This window comes from Amblyraja radiata, chromosome 18, assembly GCF_010909765.2.
Source record: "Amblyraja radiata isolate CabotCenter1 chromosome 18, sAmbRad1.1.pri, whole genome shotgun sequence".
NCBI classification, from domain to species: domain Eukaryota; kingdom Metazoa; phylum Chordata; class Chondrichthyes; order Rajiformes; family Rajidae; genus Amblyraja; species Amblyraja radiata.
The window spans coordinates 47,196,740-47,218,640 of NC_045973.1; the positions used below are offsets into that span (position 1 = coordinate 47,196,740).

The window sequence follows — 21,901 nt, forward strand, 5'->3', positions numbered from 1 at the left end:
CGTACCTTTTTGCTAAGAATTTCATTGGTATCTATGGCAATTAAACACTCTTGAGTCCTGACACTTTGGTGCTCAAGACATTGTTAATTATGATGGCAGGCACCACGATTGTGAAATCTGGATAGCAAGGTGCATCTTGTTGACACATCTGTTCGTTGATTTTGCACGTTTGTAGATCAGTGAGATAAAAGTCACTTCATCCTCCTCTGAGGCACATTCCAAGTAAAAGAAAAATTCTGCCTCATTAAATGGGAGACAGATATGGGAAGTGGAAAAATAAACACAGTTGCTTTGTAGAGTAAAGGAACTGCAGATGCTGGTGAATACACAAAAGGACAGAAAGTGCTGGAGTAACTCAGCAGGTCAAGAAGCATCTCTGGAGAACATGGATCACCTCTGCATGTTCTCCAGAGAAGCTGCTTGACCTGCTGAGCTACTCCAGCACTTTCTGTTCTTTAATTCTATTGATTTAACATTTTTCATATGGGAAATGAGAGATATTGTAGTAAGTGTAGAATGAACTTGATTCTGTATGTGACCTGGCAATGCCTGGTTGTGGAAATACTTGGCTGCCAGGGGCACCCACAATGGAAAATAATGTGTTTTGTTGCCAACTCTCTTCAATGCCCAGCGATCACAGGAAAATATAAATGCACAATCAAAATCCTACCGCAGAGATCCCGTGCACCACGTGCAGCAGATTAGAATGAATTAAAATCCATGTTTACCAGTAATTTGCAAGAGGTGTTTACATCTTTTATAATATTAGTGAAAGATAATGTGGATCATGAACAAAATTATTTATCTGTTCAAAGCATAAAAATGGCCCAAATTCAGAGAGATTGTGTTGGTGATCTGGTGGGACAATTGCCTTAACAACTCGGCTCATTGTAAAGGGTTGAAAATTAATATCTATTGATTTATCTCAGAGATGCCTGCTTGCAAGACCCTTCAATGTGGAAACAGCACTCAGTGCATCATGGAAAAGGCAGAGAAGCCAACCTGTTCGTGTCTGCCTGGTTTCCAAGACTTTGAAAGAGCCTGTGTGGGTAAGAGCTTTTAACCTAACAATTGGCAAAGAATTTCACTTCAAGTTTAAGAATGGAATATTTTGATCAATTTTATGAATCACATTTATTTTTCTGCTGAAGTAAACAAATTTAAATGCTGCTCTTCTTATATCCATGGTGGGCTGGAGTCCTGACGGGATACATTCATCTGAATTCTCGCCACATCCATTACTTTTCCCCATTTTTGAGTCATATAGTCATAGAGCACGAAAACAGGCCCTTAAGCCCAACTTGCCCATGCTGATCAACATGCCCCATCTACATTAGTCTTACCTGCTTGCATATGGCCCATATCCCTCTAAACCGTTCCTATCAATAATGCCCAAGAAGAGCAAAGTGACGCGCCTCAATGACTATCGACCAGTGGCACTAACGCCTGTGGTGATGAAGTGCTTTGAGAGGTTGATTATGGCGCGTATCAACTCCTACCTCAACAAGAACCTCGACCCACTGCAATTTGCTACCGCCACAACAGATCAATGGTGGATGCGATCTCACTGGCTCTCTACTCCGCTCTGGACCACTTGGACAACAAAAACTCATATGTCAGGCTGTTATTCATTGACTACAGCTTGGCATTTAATACGACCGTCCCCTCCAAGCTGGTTACCAAGCTCCCAGAACTGGGCCTCTGCGCATCCCTCTGTAATTGGATCCTCGACTTCCTCATTCACAGACCACAGTCTGTTCGTATTGGTGGAAATGTGTCAGCCTCGATAACAATCAGCACGGGAGCACCTCAAGGCTGCGTGCTCACTCTATACTCATGACTGCGTAGCGGGACATAGTGTGAACTCCATCATCAAGTTCGCCGACGACACCACTGATGGTGATGAGTCAGAGTAAAGAAGTGAGATCGACCGATTGACCAAATGGTGTCTGCACAATAACCTGGCTCTCAACATCAGCAAAACCAAGGAACTGACTGTGAACTTTGGAAGTGGTAGGATAAGTACCCACAATCCCGTTTATATCACGGGACGATGGTGGAAAGGGCCAAGAACTTCAAATTCCTGGGTGTGCATATTTCTGAAGATCTTTCCTGGTCCCAGCACACTGATGCAACTATAAAGAAAGCACATCAGTGCCTCTACTTCCTGAGAAGATTACAGAGAGTCGGTATGTCAAAGAGGACTCTCTCGAACTTCTACAGGTGCACAGTAGAGAGCATGCTGACCGGTTGCATCGTGGCTTGGTTCGGCAACTTCAGCGTCCATGAGCGGAAAAGAATGCAGAAAGTTGTGACCACTGCCCAGTCCATCATCGGCTCTGACCTCCCCACCATCGAAGGGATCTATCGCAGTCGCTGCCTCAAAAAGGCTGGCAGCATCATCAAGGACCCACACCATCCTGGCCACACACTCATCTCTCCGCTGCCATCGGGTCGAAGATACAGGAGCCTGAAATCTGGTACATCCAAGTTCAGGGACAGCTGCTTCCTTACGGCCATCAGGCTATTAAACTTGCCAACAAACAGACTCTGAACTATCACAGCCTTTATCTGTTTATTTATGTGTATATATATGGTCTATGCTATATAGACACACTGAACTGTTCTGTATTTATGCTTACAATTTAAGTCCTATCTGGGACACATGACAATAAACTCTCTTGACTTGACGACTTGACTATCAAAATATGTGTCCAAATGTCTTTTAAATGTTGTTATAGAATACTAGAGGGTGGAAAGAGGCCTTTCGGCCCAACTTGCCCACACCGACCAACATGTCTACACTAATCCCACCGCCCGCGTATGGCCCATATCCCTCAAAACATTTCCTATCCATGTGCCTGTCCAAATGTCTTTTAAATGTTATAGTATCTGTCTCAACTACCTCCTCTGGCGAATCGTTCCATACACCCACCACCCTCTGTGTGGGAAGAGAAACAGAGGTGATATTTCTCTAGCACTTCAGCATTTATTTTCTGATAGTCATGTCTTTCAGCTAAAGATCTTAACAGTTGAAATCACAGTTGCTGGGCCATGAGAACATTCTTAACCTGTTAACTGTATTTTTTCTTAATTTGTCCTCCATCAGGCAAGCTGTTTAATGACCTCCAGTTCCTTAGGATAAACCAGATATCTGATCAAATGATTCTAAGTATTCATACACTGACAGAATTTCTGTGGTAAATTAAGAAATGGAAGGTTGTAAACAAAAGTGGAAGTAGAATCTTTGAGATGAAAGGAGCCAAAATATTTTTAAAAGATACAAGGTGGGGCAAACGACCGTATTCTGCTCCAAGAAGTTATGAACTTATACAAAGAAAAGATTGGTGATAGCATTTAGATAGCTCACAACAAACAGAAAAAATAAAGCAAAACTTTGCAGATACTGGAAATTTAAAATAAAAAATAAATGCTGTAAATGCTGGAGAAATGTCACCTGTTTCTCTTTCCACAGATCATCCCTGAAGTGCTGACTATTTCCAGTTTTTTTTGTTCTTATTGTTGGAAAGACATGATATGCTTTTTCTGTTGTAACATTGTCTGCGTAACTTTGTTAATGCAGGAGTTGCACATAATACTGTCAAGCACACTCTAGAATATTGTGTAGCGTTCTGATCATCAAGTTCCAGGAATGATGTGGTGGCAGTAGAGAGAGTGCAGAAGTCTTCTTCTTCTTTTCGAGTCTTTGAAGCTGGTTGACTATATGACAGTTTCCCATTCCTTTACACAGTCCTTTGCGTTTTTGTTGAACACTGCAAGATCCTTTGGGCTGCACTGGTTGGGTAGTAGGGGGCAGACAAGGCAGTGCTGCATTGTATGGTCCTCTTCTCCACATTCACAGGTGGTTTGGCCAGTTTCGTAGCCCCATCTGGCCATGGCAGCTTTTGATCGCCCTGTTCCTGTTCTCAGGCGGTTGAGCGTCTTCCACTGGACCCATGGTGCTTCTGAGCCCGGAGGGAGGGCTTCAGAAGGAGGGATGCCCATGTCAGTAGGAGGGGGGTCGTCCTCAAGCCTTTTTGTCCATAGTTGGAGTTTGGTTTCTTCCCGTGATGCTATTAGGGGCTGGACATGGCTGAGAAAGCTTCTCCTGGACATCAGCCGTTGGGCCGGGGGTACACGTCCGTAGAGGAGGTGGCGTTCATCACTGGTGGCCTTGGTCATCTCTACTCGGCTGGCGACTTCCCGTCTCACATCAGCAGGGGCAATGCCAGCGAGGAGGTGCAGGTTGTTTATGTTGGTGGGCTTCAAGCAGCCAGTGATTGAGCGGCAGGTGTTATTCAACGCTGGGTCTAATTTCTTGGCATGGGATGATCTCTCCCAAACAGGACACGCAGAAGTGATTCACCGGCTGTTGCCTGGAATGTAGAGGTGGAGTTATCAGGAGCGATTTGTTGGCTGGGTTTATTTTTACTGGAATATATAGGAGGCTGAGGTGACCTTTTTGAGTTTTATAAAATTATATGAGAGGCGTAAATAAGGTAGATAGTCATATTCCCCGGTATTGGAGTCTGGAACAAGAAGGCACATGTTTAAGGAGCAAGAGGAGCAATTTAAAGGAGATGAGAGAGATGCAGTTTTCATATAGAAGATGACAAGTATTGGAAATGAGGTGACAGAGGAGATATTGAAGTCAAATACAATTACAATGTTTAATAGTAAGATTAAACGAGAACTTACCAGTTTGAAGTTTGATCTTTATTTTATGAGCAGTTACGTCGAGGGATTACGTGAAAACCCCGCCAGCACGCATGCGCGACATTCTTCAAAGCAGCGGTGTGGAATCACAGTAATAGTAGTTGAAATAAACATAGTAAGATAAGAAGAACTAGGATACCAGTTGATCTTTATAAGAGGGTGGGCGTGGAGGGCACGTAATCCCTCGACGTAACTCCTCATAAAATAAAGATCAAACTTCAAACTGGTAAGTTCTCGTTTAATCTTACTATTTTACTTCGGAGTCACGTGAGTGACTACGTGAAGATTTTAAAGATCTGTGATTTCATGCCGTTGGAACGAGTCCATGCTTCACTCACTGCCGTAGTCATCCAAGGGAGGAAGTATGTTATCGTATTCAGACATTAATCAAAATTTCAAACAATAACAATTTATTTTAACAAAGAAAATAATGCTCCCTCGGGCTAAATTATATTACAGAATTTAGACCATCCTGCTGTAGCCAGGATATGGTCCATGGGCACCTCCATGTATCTAGCCGCCGATGTTGCTGCTGCCCTGGTGGAATGAGATTTAAAAATGTCAGTATCCACCCCAGCAGCTCCCAAAACTTGTCTGAGCCATCTAGAGATGGGCTGTACTGACACCCGGCCATGAGGCTGTTTATAGCTGACCCATAGCACTAATTCGCTCCCTCTTAAGGTTTTTGTAGTCTTAAGGTATAGCAAAAGATCTGTCAAAACACACAGTCGGGTGTCAGATGGGTATGCCCGGAATTCCAAATTCAGTCCTGATGTTCCTGGTCTATTTTGTTTGACCAACTCCAAGATGCGGAAGTTTATCTTGTCCGTTGATACCTTCATATTGTCCAGTCTCAGTTTGTGTAGGGACTGGATCCTTTGAGCTGAGACCAGTGCCATCAGCATTACTGTTTTTAATGTGAGCTGTTCCAGGGACAGGGACATTGCTGGTGACCAACCCCTAAGCAATGTTAATACAACACTGATGTCCCAGATCTGGGAGTACCTCGGTCTTGGAGGGTTGGTGTTGTAAATACCCCTCATAAGTTTGGCAACTAGAGGGTGGGATCCCATGAAATATTGTCCTGGTGCCTGCCACAGGTATGCTGACAGGGCACTCCTAGCACTATTAATAGTGCTGTAGCTCAGTCCTTCATCAAAATGAAGGCTGGATAGGAATTCCAGGACATTGGTGACTGTAGCTGTATTGTACGCTACACCAGTCCTTGAGCAATACAATTCCCATTTCCTAATGCTGGAGAGGTACTGCTTCTTAGTTGACTCTCGATAGGCCGCCGTGATCATGTTCATGGTCCGGTCCGTCAGTCCCAGATCCAGCAAAGGTCTTTTCAGATTCTGCAAGCCAACAGATTAATCCTGTCATGGCACGGATGACTCTCGCCCGTAACAGGATGGACCAATAGATCTGGTCTTTTAGTGATGGTCATATATGGTTCAGAGACCATGTTGAGGACCACAGGGAACCATGGCTGTGTAGGCCAATCGGGTACTACCAAAATACCTGAAGCTGAGTCCATTTGTATTTTGCGTAGAACCCGACTGATGAGGCAGAAGGCGGGAAAAACATAGAAAAACAATTTTCCCCAATTCAGCGAAAAGGCGTCCATCGCTGCTGCCCCAGGGTCTGGTTCCCAAGCGACATATATTGGTAACTGGTGATTGAATCTAGATGCAAAGAGATCGATATCTGGTGTACCATATCGCATAGTAATATCAGCAAATACTTTGTGGTTCAACATCCATTCGGTGTTGTCATTAAATTTCCGTGACCTGGTGTCTGCCACTGTATTGAGCTTACCTGGTAGGTAAATTGCTGATAGCCAAATATGTCTGTTGACACACCATTGCCAGATTGTATTGGCCAGATTGTCACACGATATCGATTTTATTCCACCCATATGATTAATATATGCCACCACAGTGGTATTATCAATTTGTAGGCTGACATGCAGATGGTGCATAGTTGAACAGTAAGCTTTTAGCCCATGAAACGCACCCAACATTTCTAAATAATTTATACCCAGTGTTTGTAGTAACGATGATTCTTGTATGTTCCATCTACCACCAGTACTGGATATAGTGTTAGTTGCTCCCCAGCCATGAACGCTGGCATCCGTTTGTAGTGTGACTGATGGGTTACTGATAACGATGGGGCTGGAACTATGCCAAATATTTTCCTTCCACCATTGTAACTCCAAAATTGCTTTGACTGGTAATTGCATAGTTGATCAAAATGACCAGCATGTTGTTTTAGCGCTTGCACCTTTGCCCTTTGTAGATTTTGATAATGCAAAGGTCCAACTGAGTAGCTGGAAATGCTGCTTTCCCCAATTACCCTTGCCACCTGTCGAATGGATGGTTGATTAGTAACAATCAATTTGTTGCAGGCTTCCACCAAGTCTGCTGCTTTGTTCTTTGGCAATGTTACAGACATGTGGATAGAGTTAATTGTGAATCCCAGATAGTCCATAGTTGTGGATGGCGTCAACTTAGATTTATCTGGATGGATGATAAACCCTAGCATTTCAAACAAATGTTTGGGAGCTAAAACTGTTGATTTAGCTAGCTCCAGGGTTTTCCCCACAATCAACATATCATCAAGATATGCCATGACAATGTGTTTTTGTTTCCTTAGTATTGCCAAGGCCAGTTTCAATATCTTGGTAAATAGTCTTGGGGCTGATGTTAACTCATTAAGCAACGCTTTATACTGCCATCGTTGCCCCATCCAGTTAAATTTTAGGTATCGACGATGATCCTTATGTATCGGTACTGAATAGTATGCATCTTTTAGATCAATGCATGCCATGAACTATCCCTCAGAAACTAATTGTTTGGCAGTAACAAATGTTTCCATTTTGAAATGAATATACTTTACAAAAGTATTCAGTTTAGTTAAGTCAATGATGATGCGACATCCACCATCTTTCTTGGTTTTTATAAATATATTGGAAACAAATTCCAGTAACAAATAACCTCACCAGTTCTGCATGTCCTTCCAACTTCTCCTGTTGAGAGAGTACAAACTCCCGGTTGGGCACATGTTGAACTGGTGACATACCTTTTTGGATGAACTCAATTTTGTATCCCTGAATACTTTGTAGTATATATTTGTCAGTGGTAATACACCTCCATGCTTCCCAAAACAAGTGTAACCTTCCCCCTGTTAGTACAGGACCTACACCTTTTATGTTCTGGAAGGAACCAGACCCACCTACCTTCATGGTTACCGGTGGTACGTTCATTTCTTCGGCTTCTGCCTCTTCTGCGGACGAGGCGCCGGAGTGCGGGGTTGGCGCATTTTCCATGAAGGACACACAGGCAAAGGTGGGTGAAGTGTCTTGCCCAAGGACACAACGACAGTATGCACTCCAAGCGTGATTCGAACCGGCTACCTTCCGGTCGCCAGCCGAACACTTAGCCCACTGCGTCCGTGCTGCCGTCTGAGTTGTGTGGTCTTGCTCGTTCCTGCGGACGCCTTCATGAGCCCGATGGCTTTAGACTCTTCATCGAGCTCTTTTACTTGTTTAGACAAGTTTCCCCCGAACAGCAGTACCTGCGGTTGTGTTGTAGCTGTTTTACACAACCCTGCGAATTTGGGGTTGAGTGCAGGTTTTATTGTGCTCTTCCGTAAGCAATTTATTTCATACTGGGTAGTACAAAGTAATGCCAGTGTGTCCTGCTGATTGTCCGTCATTTCAGTAGTTCAAGTTCAAGTTTATTGTCATGTGTCCCTGATAGGACAATGAAACTTTTGCTTTGCTTCAGCACACAGAACATAATAGGCATTGACTACAAAACACATGAATAAATAAACTGATAAAGTGTAAAATGACAGATAATGGGTTATTAATGTTCAGAGTTTTGTCCGAGCCAGGTTTAATAGCCTGATGGCTGTGGGGGAGTAGCTATTCCTGAACTTGGTCGTTGCAGTCTTCAGGCTCCTGTACCTTCTACCTGAAGGTAGCAGGGAGATGAGTGTGTGGCCAGGATGGTGTGGGTCTTTGATGATACTGCCAGCCTTTTTGAGGCATCGACTTCGATAAATCCCCTCGATGGAAGGAAGGTCAGAGCCGATGATGCAACCGGTCAGCATGCTCTCTACTCTGCACCTGTAGAAGTTAGAGAGTCCTCCTTGACAAACTGACTCTCCGTAATCTTCTCAGATGTGCTTTCTTGATAATTGCATCAGTGTTCTCAGACCAGGAAAGATCTTCAGATATGTGCGCGCACAGGAATTTGAAGCTCTTGACCCTTTCAACCATTGACCCGTTGATATAAACGGGACTGTGGGTCCCCATCCTACTCCTTCCAAAGTCCACAATCAGTTCCTTGGTTTTGCTGGTGTTGAGGGCCAGGTTATTGTGCTGGCACCATATGAACAGTTGCTCAATCTCTCTTCTATACTCGGACTCATCCCCATCAGTGATACGTCCCACGACAGTGGTGTCGTCAGCAAACTCGATGATGGAGTTCGCACTATGACCGGCTACGCAGTCATGAGTATAGAGGGAGTACAGCAGGGGGCTGAGCACGCAGCCTTGAGGTGCTCCCGTGCTGATTGTTATCGAGTCTGACACATTTCCACCAGTACCATCGACAGAACGAGCAAATGATGTTACTCCCGAAGTCAGAAGTTTTAAAATCTTCTGAAGTTTGACCTCCTGGGCTCTTATGCCAGTCCCAATGTACCCCCAGATTGCACTGTTGACTGCGGGTACATTCAATGAAATGCAGTTGTCAGGAGGCATATATTTCTCCATTGTGTCGTTAACTACCTGTTCCTGCAGAGGGTGGAAGGACAGGTAGTCTATGCTGGCCGCCAGTTTGGTCTGCAACGGTTGACCCGATTGCGGTGGTACTGCAAACTTGGTGACCACTCCCAGCAGTTCTTTCGGATCCTGCACCCCCAGCACACTGCCGGTATCTTCAGCCATTTCCCCATCTTCGGGACCAGCCCAGCCCTGGCCCGCAATGCTCCCCTCTGTCGAGGGAGATGCATTGGACAGCCCCGGATACGGTGCTGTTCTGGGAGTGCGAAGACTCCCATAGTGAGCTTGCTCCATCTACCGGAGCAAGTCACGTTGGAGCATTTGCTCCATCAACCGCTCGATGCAGGATAGATGGCACCCTCCACTGCTCTCGGGCAGTGTGTCCTCCTGGCCGGACTCATCCAAGTCTACCGGCCGGACCGACTTCTGCTTAGCTTTCCCTCCGACCCGCTGCGCTGGTTCTGGCTGTACAACTCACGGCGCTGGGCTCGGCTGAGCAGGATTGATGTTGGTGACTGTGGACCGCAGAGACTGCGGACCAGGTGCCGCTTGTCGCCCCCCACTGCCGGAACTTTCACGGTCCACCGCCGTCACATGGGACGCGACCCTCTTTGTCTTCTTCCCCTTGTCCAATGTTGCTGTAACGCAAATCACAACAAGGGCAAGAAAAAACGACCTCAGAATAAGAGAACTTACCTGTAGGTCCCGTTTTTTTAACGTTGCCGCGGGAGCGCACTTCCCCCGCCCGTCGCTGTGCAATGCATGAGACGATATGTCGCGCATGCGTGCTGGCGGGGTCTTCACGTAGTCACTCACGTGACTCCAAAGTAAAATAGGCATTTCAGTAGGCACTTAGATAGACAGGGCATAGAACGATATGAATGAACCTAATGCATATACAAGGGTAGGCGTCATGTTTGGTATGGATGAGGTGGTCAAAAGAACCTGTTTTTGTGCTGCGTGTATCTCTGGTTCATTCTGTGGATGATGGTAACTAAGTGTTGGTCCCATTGTGCTATAGTGAGATTATGATATAAACCCTTTCATCCACTGGTTTTGCTGCCAACACCAGATGATACACAAAATATAATGTTAACATTCTTCAATGTTCAGCATTTAATGATAAAGCTTTTATTTGTGTTTCTGTACTCTAGCATTAAATCCATGTACTACGAACATCTGTGCGGAGAATGCAGATTGCGAATACTTTGGTGAAGGCAAATATCAATGTATTTGTCATCCTGGTTACCATGGAAATGAAAAGCTGTGTTTGCCGATCAACCCTTGCAGCACCGATAATGGTGGCTGTCCGGAACGTTCCACCACTTGCAAGTATGAGGGGCCAGGACAGGTACATTGAATTCATTACTGGGTTTAATTTGCATGCTCATGGCCTGTTCGGTTATGGAATTGACATGTTGGTAACTCATTGAAAATTGAAGCTTGCTGTGAAAATGAACTGACATAATCATTTAGATGAACTTGTTTGGTTGACTTTCCCGCAGCTTGGTTCCTAAATATATAATTTAAATCACTGATTGGAAAGTTATGGTGCAAGAACAGTGGAGGAAACAGGAATTGGGCCCACATACCCTGACAGGAAGAAACTGGTTCCCTATTGTTCTGCTCCATATTGTTATCTGCAAACCCTTACAGGAATGTGCACACATTTGTACATGACAGACTTGACTTTACTTTGACCTAAAGCATGGAAACAGGCCCTTTGGCCACTGACCCCATGACGACCGCTATCCTACACACTAGGAACAATCCACAATTGTTTACAGAAGCCCTTTGACCTACATTTATCAGTAACTGTGATAATTGTCAGCTTCATTCCGAGGTGCTTCAAACTATATATCCAGGGCTTATTCAAAACCCAATTTAGTGGCTTAAAATGACTGCTTAGTTTAGTTTTATAGTTTAGCGTGGAGATACAGTGCGGAAGCAGGCCCTTTGGCCCACTGAAACCGTGCCGACCAGCGATCCCCGTACATTAACACTATCCTACACACTAGGGGCAATTTACAAATGTACCAAACCAATTAGCCTGCAAACCTGTGCATCTTTGGAGTGTGGGAGGAAACCGGAGCACACGGAGAACACCCACGCGGTCAGAGGGGGAACGTGCAAACTCCACACAGGCAGCACCTGTAATCAGGATCGTACTCTGGTGCGGTAAGGCAGCCCCTCTACCGCTGTGCCACTGTGCCGCTCCGCCACTGCTGCGACTTGGGCAAAAACGTAGGTCTCCCAAAAGCTATCAACTACCCAATTCTGAAGCCCACACTAAAAGAATGCCTACTCTCATGGGACAGCAGAGAATGCTCAGTACCTGTGTAACTGGGACTCAACTAATAACTTGTGTGGATCAGACTGAATATCTGCAGCCTTTGCCATGTGTAGCACACTTGAAGATTACAATGGAATTTTCCTTTCTTTAAAGTCGTCTTGCAAGTGCAAAGATGGATTCATCGGCAATGTTCCTTCTGAAGGCTGCACCCTGAAAGAAGTTTGTAAGCCATCTCTCTGCAATAAGTCAGCAAAGTGCGTAACAGTATCACCCGGAAACTTTGAGTGAGTATCATCTGTAGACAATGAGCCATATTACTAATGGTCCTTTGCCTCCATGCATGCCTGGAGCAGCAGAGCCGCTGCCCTCAGAGCCAGGCTCAGTGCCCAGGCCCCGGATCATCGGCGTGGCCTCTCCGCGCTCCCGGAGTCAGCCGCCGCCGCCTGCAGACGCAGCCGCAGCCTCAGCGCCAAGGCGGCGGATCCCCGCAGGCCCGGAGCAACAGTAAAATTGAAGTAATCTTACCCATGTCGCCATTGTGAAAATAAGATGGTGATCTGAATTCTGGAAAGGCCCCAACTGTGCAGGTGTGGCTGCCCTTTGTGATGCCAGTAATGATGTTCACAGGAGCCCTCCCCCAATCTGAACAAAACTTGTTTCATTTACACCACAGGACAATGGTGAATAAGGTGGGCCAAAAATTGTAGCGTAATCGTGTACCGTTTTTGCGCAAATAGACACGCAACACAAAACTTGCCAACAAACAAACAAGATTAGAGTTTTAGTAATATATACTAGACCAAGTGGGACCCGCTGGGTCCCTGTCACATGGGAGGCCTGGTCCCCCAGCACAACCCGTCCCCAAGGCAATATTCCACCACTCACCCATTTCCCCAACGCAACCCGTTCCCCCAATGCAATATTCCACCACTCACCCATAGCCCCCAACTGTGCAGGGCTGCTCATTTTGCCTTATTCACCCTCCCTCATTTTAAACTTTTAAAAAAAAAAACAATTGCACTTGCTAGCTAGCAGAGCTCAGTGTAAGGTGACTTTAAAAAAAATGCAATTGCACTTGCTAGGGCTAGCAGGACTCAGTGTACTTGGATAGCAACAAGGCTACAATTCCATTGTGACGTCATATCTGTAAGCACAGGGAAGATACTTTTCTCAAATTGTGGTTATGTAAATCTAAAAATGTTAATAACTTGTAAAATATAGCATCAATCTGAACGCAACTTGACACAAACCACCACAGGATAATTGTGATTAAGGTGGTGCAAAAATGTTAGTGCTATCGTGTACTATTTTGACATAGTTCTGGGATTACATATGCGCGCATTGATAGAAACAAACAAGATGAGAGTTTTAGCAATATATAGGTAGATGAGCAACCAGGATTAAGGTTCAACAGTTTTAAAAAGCATGTTGGGTCCTATAGGCATCAGTAGTAGGACCCTGGTTGATGATATTGAGGGGAAGTGGCAGCAGTGGGCAAAACAACTCAAGCTGTTGCCGTTAAGATCGCTGTGGGCTGTTTGTTCCAATGACAGTGTATGGGACCAGTAAAGACTCATTAATGGGATGATGAGAAATGTGCCGGTGGAGTCATTACGATATGATACGATACGATAAAACTTTATTCTTCCCCGGAGGGAAATTGGTCTGCCAACAGTCACAACACACAAGGTACACAAAAACTTGAAATTAAAAGGACAAGCGACTGTTGGCTGGCTGTAGTGTGCACAGCGCCTTCACCGGAACGAACAACAAATAAACTCAGGCTTATTCCCTGGGCAGAGGATTATAAAACTAGATTGCCCCTACCCCCCCTCCCCCCCCCCACCTCACGTTCCATCGCTGCCGAGCTTCCCGCCACCGTCGAGGCTCCCGCTGAGGCCCCATCGCCGCTGAGGCTCCCATTGTCATCGATGTTCAAGCTGCAGCCGAGTCTTCCGCTGCCGAGGCTCCCATCGCCGCCGCCGCCGTTGAGGCTCTTTCGATCCATACAGGCCTCCCTGCCGTCCGGCCTCCCCACAATCCCCCGGGAGGCCTGTGGGGCGAGTTGGGTCTACCGTGGCGCGTTCCGGTCGTTGCTCTGGTAGTCAGCGCCCCGGTTGTTTGGCAGGTGGATTAGGCCCGCGCGGCTCCACAAGGCACCCAGATGGTTGTGAATCTGTGGAATTCTCTGCCACAGAAGGCCAATTCACTGGATGTTTTCAAGAGAGAGTTAGATATAGCTCTTAGGGCTAAAGGAATCAAGGAATATGGGGAAAAAGCAGGAACGGGGTACTGATTTTAGATGATCAGCCATGATCATAATGAGTGGCGGTGCTGGCTCAAAGGGCCAAATGACTTACACCTGCACCTATTTTTCTATGTTTCTACAAACCTGTTCTTTTTTCCTTTTCAGACACCTACACAATTTCCTTTTGAACATTAAATCAGTGTTCTGTGCCCCTCTTGGCAGTGCATTCCTATCACAATTACTTGCTATGGAAATAATACTATTTGCTCATGACATCTTTCATTCCATTGCCGTTAACACTGACTCCATATTAACCATATAACCATATAACAATTACAGCACGGAAACAGGCCATCTCGGCCCTTCAAGTCCGTGCCGAACACTTATTTTCCCCTAGTCCCATCTACCTGCATTCAGACCATAACCCTCCATTCCTTTCCCGTCCATATACCTATCCAATTTATTTTTAAATGATAAAATATAACCAACATATTCTTGGATACTTGACCAGTCTGCCAATTGGAACATAATCGGTGGGCTGAATGGCCTGTTTCCACGCTGCATGCCAAACTTTCTTGCATCTCCTCATTATCAAACTTCACATCATCCTCTATCTCTCCTGTATCTTCATTTGCTGAGACTCCAAGAGTCTATTCTTCATTGATAAAGATCAATGCCAGTAATCATGGTACTAAGAGCTGAAGGAATTCAGCGGGTCAAGAGGGGAAGGCATTGGAACGATCAATGTTTTGGTTGAAGATAAAATCCACAGTCTTTTGTATCTCCATAATGCTATGAGGTCATCTTTTTGGCCCTTGACTGGTCCATCTCAACTCTTAACACCCATTTGCTTTTGATTGTCTACGGAAGAGTTTAGGGTTTTCTTTTATATTTATCCTCTTATTTCCTTGGATTTATTTCCCCTCTAAACTTTCTATAAATAGCTGAGTTATTTCTTGTGTTAATAATTTGGTGCTTGTCATATGTTCTAATTTTGCTTTGATTTTCTTCTCTCTCCGGTAGTCGATCGAACTCTGTCTTTCCTGAGCTATCTCCTCACACGTGGGAACATGCCAAGGCCAGAACTGAACCGCCTCTGTTTGAAGGCTGTGCGTTGCTCATTTACAGTTTTGGCCGCCAATCTTTCATTCCAGTTCACTCAGGCCAGATCTACACTTGTTCCATTGGCATTGCCTCTTCCCCAATTGATTATTTTTGGATAGCACTTTTATACCTTATGTAACCGTGATTGCTTTTTCATAAGTGTTCCCATGGTGATACTTGCTCCATCTACCTACCTCATTCCATGGAACCAAATCGAGATATGCCGTCACGTTGGTTCAGATATGTCCTGGTCAAGGAAATTCTCCAGAGCAAACCTTAAAAATTCCTCCCATTGTTATTACTAGCCCAGTTCACATCAGAATAATTTAATTATCTTTGGCTTTTACACATCTTTGTAATTTTCCTGCAGATTTGTTCCTCAGAATCTTTACCATAAGTTATTAGCCATTCGGGTCCTCCTTGTAGTGTAACTGCTCCTCTATATTTATAGATAGATTTCATTTTTGATTGCTCCAGAACACGCTCTTAATCCAGTGCTACGCATTTACCTTCTTCAATATTCTTCTTCACCACTTTTCATTTGCTTCTCTCTTTTGGTGTCAGCGTTGTCTTCTCTAAATATCACACAACAACTAGGCAATAACTATCGCTCTCTAGTTAGAGTCTAGTCATCCATCCTTGGCTATTACAATCTACAAAGATAGACACAAAATGCTGGAGAACTCAGTGAGACAGGCAGTATTTCTGGATAGAAGGAATGGGTGATGTTTCGGGTCAATCTCAGTCAATCTACAGACAATCTCCAAACCTCTGCCACCAACATTCAGGGGAATCTCCATTGATCAGAAACTCAACTGCACCGGCTATGTACAAAAACCTGTCAGCGTTTAGATATCCTGGGCTAAGTGACTCACTTGTCTTTAGAGAACCTGATATCTCTTCACCATCTTCAATGCAATCAAACATGATCGAGTATCTCCAGTTACCTGAGACACCAACCCTCAAGAAGCTCAACACTATTCAGGACATAGCAGCTTGCTTGATGCGCACACTCTCTGCCAGCGCTGTACAGCCAAACTGAGGTGGAGCTGGCCAGCATCCAACGTGATCAAGAACGAGCCTGGCAGCCGAAGTGACCACCGAGAATTCAGACTGGCTGGACATGGACTTCCAACATGTGGACTGGACTTTGGACTGTTTGTGTTTTATTCATTTTAAGCAGAACCAAAATTGTGCCGACTTGTGCATTTGTGGTCGTGCAGAAGAATTTCACTGTGCTGTACATATGTGACAATAACGAACCATTGATCCTAAACTTTTAATCCCACCCCCTCCCCCGCCCCTAGTGCCAGCAACTTGTGCTGTCCACAAAATGCACCACTTTAACGAGCCCTGCACCACTCACCAAAACGTTCTCAAATATGCAACCTTAACCACCAAGAAGGACAAGGGCAGCAGGTTCATTGGTACACCCAACTCCTGCAGGTTAAGATATAGATTGACGTTCCTTCATCATTGTTGGGTCTTAACCCATAGAATTCCCTCCTCGGGGCCATTATGTGGGTACCTTCACCTGAAGGACTGCAGTAGGTGAGAAACATGGCTCACTGCTACCTTCTCAGGGCGATTGGGAATGGGCAATAAAAGCATTGAGAAATAGCTAAAAAAAAAAGTGAATATTTTCACTGATGGATTTCCACGACAAAATTCAATAGTGCTTGAGGCCTAGAATGTTTTTTTTATAGGCTTTGAAAGTAAAACCCCCAGAGAATGTGAAATAAAGCAGTTGATGCAGGGACTGGGTCAATGGGTCGGTGGGGTAATGGGTTCAAGAGCTCTGAGGGGGCTGAAGGTTCTGGGAACCAGCTGGAGGATGGGTTGGAGCCACAGTCGACTGCAGATGCTGCAATCCTGTGCCAAGCATAAAGTGCTGGAGCAATTCAGTGGGTCAGACAGCACCTGTGACAGGCGCCTGCTCCATCTTCAGACTGATTGTAGGGGTTGGAAAGCTGGAACGTAGAGGTGGGATAACGCCTGGCAGATGAGAGGTGGATGTAGGTGAGGTGGGGGTGGCGTATGGTTGACAGATGGGTGGAGTTGGTGAGAAAGGCAAGCGGTGAAAAGGACAAAGAAGGGAAGAAGAGGAGAGGTGAAATGAAAAGCCAGAGGGAGGGGTGGAACGGGATGGAGTGGAAACAGGACTTGGAGCTGCAAATAGCTCAGTAGCTGGTGAGAAGCTTGCGATAATTAGCTGGGGGCCATGTCCAGGGCTGATGGGGGGTGGAGGTGGGATTGTGGGCAGTTTGGTTTACAATCAGCTGCTGGAGATGTAGATAGTTGGGGGTCGGTATAGAGATTAGAAGGCATCCAGGTAAGAGTTGCGGCTGAGAAATTAGCACAGCGCTGGCAGAGGGGTCAGACAACACACAGTTAGGTATTTAACAAAGATCTACCCGAGATGTACGCTGTACACTAGAATCCTAGTCTGGCACCCCCCCCCCCCCCCCCCCCCCCTTTGAGTTACAAGTAAACTGCTCTCCCGGGTCTAATAAATGACTACTTCTACCTCAATGACTCAGACTGTCCACAGTCCATGAAGCATGACCCAAAGTCACGGGAACAGTGCCCATGTATCAGTTGCCTGCCTTTGGGCATCACTGTGCATGTTGGAGCTCCTTGTGTGTGAGCTAAGTCGGCAGAAAGATTACAGACGTCTGTGGAAATGGCGGCGTCCACAACTTTCTTTTCCAACTGTTTTTTTCAATGAAAATGAAGCACAAAGCGTGGCGAATCAGTAGGCCATGACATTGTAAAAGGGTTTTGCAGGACAAGAGGAGCGTTCTTGATAGAATATCGAAGATCTTTCACATTGCTGAATGCACGATTTATGTGAAGCTTTTCTCTGGTGTCATGAGTCTGTGAATGCAGCCAACCTTCAGTTTAAATTTTCAGACTTGGGCAGATTTCAACCCATTATTCTATTATAAAAATAATAAACCAATGGCAATATTAATATGTGTTCAGGAAGAATTTCACTGCATTTGGCAACAATCCCATGATAGAGCTCGAAATGAAGAAATCTGAACTTTTGGGCACCACTGACAGATTTTGAACCAAGAATAAACTGCTGAAAGAACTTAGCAGGACAAGCAGCATGTTTGGAGGCAAAGGGTTGATTGTCATTTCAGGTTGAGATGCAGCGGCTCAACCCATAACATCAACCCTCCCTTTGCCTCCACAGATGCTGCTTGACCCACTGAGTTCATGCAGCAGTGTATTTTTGCTTCAGATTCCAACATCGGCAGTCTCTTACGTCTCCAGACAGGTTTTTCAATTGTCTTTGGCTTAATCCAAACAGTATATTAACATTGTGCATATGAGTGGCTAAATTCAGTAAAGAGCCCATTTTAAGCTCACGTGTCCTTTTTATGGCAGCAAAACGATATTCTCATTAGTTCACAATGATCGTTTTATTTCTGCTTGTTTTCTCTCTGCTCAGGTGTGCTTGTAAACCAGGTCAGATTGGAGATGGGCGCAAGTGCATCGGCCCTATCAGGGAGGTGATCGAGAAGCTACTCACACACCAGTTTACTACTGCACCAATTACAATGTTCGGTAAATTACTCAAAATATTCTCAAACTATACCAATGAATAAATAATTGCAAGGTTCCCTCTCCTCTCAACTTTGGCAAAAGACAATGACATTGACTCACTGTCTCGTTGAAACACCGTTTCTTCTAAGGTTCATTTTTATTAATTTTTGAAACTATTTTATCATTCTGCAATGGCCATGGTCCGGTTTAGAAATCTTTGAATCTTGCATAAATGGGGTTGAGAGGGAAAGATAGATCAGCCATGATTAAATGGCAGAGTAGGCGATGGGCCAAATGGCCTGATTCTGCCCTTACAATTTATGAACGTGAACTTATGACTAGCTCACCTGGGATGCCATTCAATCTAACCTTCCAGACAAGCCCACTCTGCAAGACCTTGTTATAAGCCTTGCTAAAGTCTGTAAGGACAACATCCACTGCCCTGCCCTCTTCACTCCTCTTGCTGAGCTTCTAAAATAAAAACTCAGTTTGTAGCCAAAGTACCTGTTCCTGTGCTTCAGACATTGGCCAGGAAATGTTCTTGCCTGCTGCACCTTTGTACGTGTTAGTCAAGTGTATTTCACCTTAAATTGAATCACAATTGGATATGTTATGTGTGCACATTGCAAATCTGGTTTATGGATCTCAATCATCCACATGCACCTCCCTAGATGCTGTCTGATAACATTAACTGGTGCAAAAAGAGTGTCTGGCAACACATCAATACAATTCTACTTTGCATTTGAGATAAATGAATCATGTGCCTTAAAAATAGTGGAGTCAGGGGATATGGGGAGAAGGCAGGAACGGGGTACTGATCAGCCATGATCACATTGAAGGGCCGAATGGCCTACTCCTGCACCTATTGTCTATTGTCTATTGTTTATAAGTCCAAGGCAAGTCTTCACCAGGGGTTAAGGCCTGCTCCAATGCCAGCAAAGGGGCCATCTACTGAGGCTCTTGCATGAGGTTGGTTATTCTCCTCCTTCTGTAATTCCTCACAATGATTTGATATCCTCGTGCTTCATTCCCCCACCACACTCTCTATCCGTCTCAGCGCCCGATCCAAACATCATCCCCTTGGCCCGCACCAACTGTATTATTTAAGTTGTTTCTTATGCCAAAATGAAGATTCGCCTTCTTATCGTGTTGTCAGCAAATTCTGGGCCAATATTACTTCAAAAAGTCACATTTTTTTGTTAATTATTCTTGTTTGTGGTAAATCAGTTTCGAAAGTTTTGAAAGCGGAAATGCTGAAATGTGTTTCACACAATGCTTCTTTTTCAATCTTTTCAGATAATGGATGCTTGTTGACACTGAGTAAATTGGGGCCTTTTACCGTTTTTCTTCCCCTTATCAATAATCTAAAAGCACCCACGGTAAGTTATCTTGAACAATAAATGGAAGTGTTAAAAGCATTTTTTTGTATTACACTAAAAAATGACTTTATCCTGAAATCCCAGCAGAACATTTTTGAACTGTTGTTCTACCAGTTCCACTGTTTGCATCCTCGTATCCCCTTGTTATCACACTTCCTCCAGCCCACAGTGGGCACAATGGGCCATTATGGGCTCCACCCTTTCTGAGGTCATCTGTTGCTGGCCCTGATTTGTTCTGGCCTTTTCTCGCCTCCTGTTTGTTTCCCCCTCCCCTTCTACTATCAGACTGGGAGAGGGTTCCAACCCGAAAGTTGATCTATTTTCTCCAGGGATGCTGCCTGACGGGATGGAGGGTAGAGGGAGAAATTGTTTTGCTTCATATTTGTGATGTGCCGAGTTATGCTTAAGACTCTTTATAGCACCTGGTCTTGTATCTCCATAAAAATGGAGATGTCAGTCTGACATGGAAATATAAAAGTGGTGGGCTAGCTATTTAGTTTGTAGCATCAGTAATGTTCACCACTGCATGATTGCAGCATCAGTAATGTTCACCTACTGGGAGTCTAAGCCCACAATTATTTTCAGGTTGGTCAATAAGCTACGCGTCTGCTCAAGTATCCTTTGCAGTTGGTCTCTGCAATTGGGGTATTTGACGCAGATTGTCACAACTTGATGTCAACCGTGCCATAGCCTGTCGTAGATTGTTGTACAACTTGACGGTTTTTCTGCGACTGCGGGCATCAGTCACTGACGCCCGCAATCACCGGAAAAAATCGCAATTTGGGACAGGCCCTTAAACCGCCTTTTGGCAGAAGTGGAGGGCGGATGTAAGTGGGGCTGTTTGATAGTTCCTTCACGTGGGTAAATGTACCAGAAGGATCTCCAGTGGTGCTTCAGTGGCTGCTTGGCTGTTTCTCAGGCAAGAAGTGGCCAGCAATTCACAGTCTCACCTTATCATCCGAGCACTGGGACATATTTTACAACCCTGTTTGGATTTACCTTTACGTTTCTATATATTTTTCATACTTTTCCTTTTCAAATTGTAATTTCTATCTCACTAACGTTCCATGTTCCAGTTGCATTAAGTTTGGGAATCAACAGCTCACCCTTTTCCTCGAGGTGAATAGGTTGCATTTCTGCCCCTTGATGGTGCAGGACTCTCCTGTGATAGTAACCTTTCACTGTTAGATTCCGCCCTTAATGTTTTCCATCCTAACATAAACTTCAGTAGTGATCTTTTACTTTAGTTTATAAGATACAGCATGGAAACAGGCCCTTCAGCCCATCAGGTCCATGCTGACCATCAATCACCCATTCACATTATTTTATGTTATCCCACCTGTGCAACCTACACACGAGTGGCAATTTACAAAAGCCAATGAACCTAGAAACCTGCATCTCAGGAATGTGAGAGGAAACCGGAGCACCCGGAGGAAACCCACGCAGTCCCAGGGACAACGTACAAACTTCACACAGACAGCACCGATAATCAGGATCAAACCCAGGTCCCTGGTGCTGTGAGGCAGCAGCTCTACCACTGTGTTGCCCTTAAACTTTGCCCCATTGATCAATTCTGCCATTCATTAACTATGTGTCCATAATGACTCTTCCTGGTCGGACCAATACCTTCCTGTTGAAAAATATATTCTGCCTTGTTTGTATAATCCTCAAAATTACAGTTCTTTTTAAGTTCTTAATTAGTTCGTTCTTAGTTCTAACTTTGGTGGGTGGACTCGTATTTCCTCAAAGTGCTGTCCCCAATATATACAAAACAAACTCAACAACCTCTGGATAATGCTACAGTTTGCAACCCA

At 44.8% G+C, this 21,901-nt stretch overlaps 1 protein-coding gene across 2 annotated transcripts in view; it reads left to right on the top strand.

Moving 5' to 3' along the window:
- stab1 (stabilin 1) overlaps window positions 1-21,901 on the top strand; it is a 245,543-nt gene that overhangs the window by 39,582 nt on the left and 184,060 nt on the right. For both annotated transcript variants that reach the window (XM_033037289.1, XM_033037290.1), the window contains exons 7-11: window positions 930-1,049; window positions 10,663-10,859; window positions 11,955-12,085; window positions 18,614-18,729; window positions 20,005-20,087. In XM_033037289.1, coding sequence (XP_032893180.1) covers window positions 930-1,049; window positions 10,663-10,859; window positions 11,955-12,085; window positions 18,614-18,729; window positions 20,005-20,087 — 647 coding nt within the window. The remainder of the gene's footprint in view (window positions 1-929; window positions 1,050-10,662; window positions 10,860-11,954; window positions 12,086-18,613; window positions 18,730-20,004; window positions 20,088-21,901) is intronic.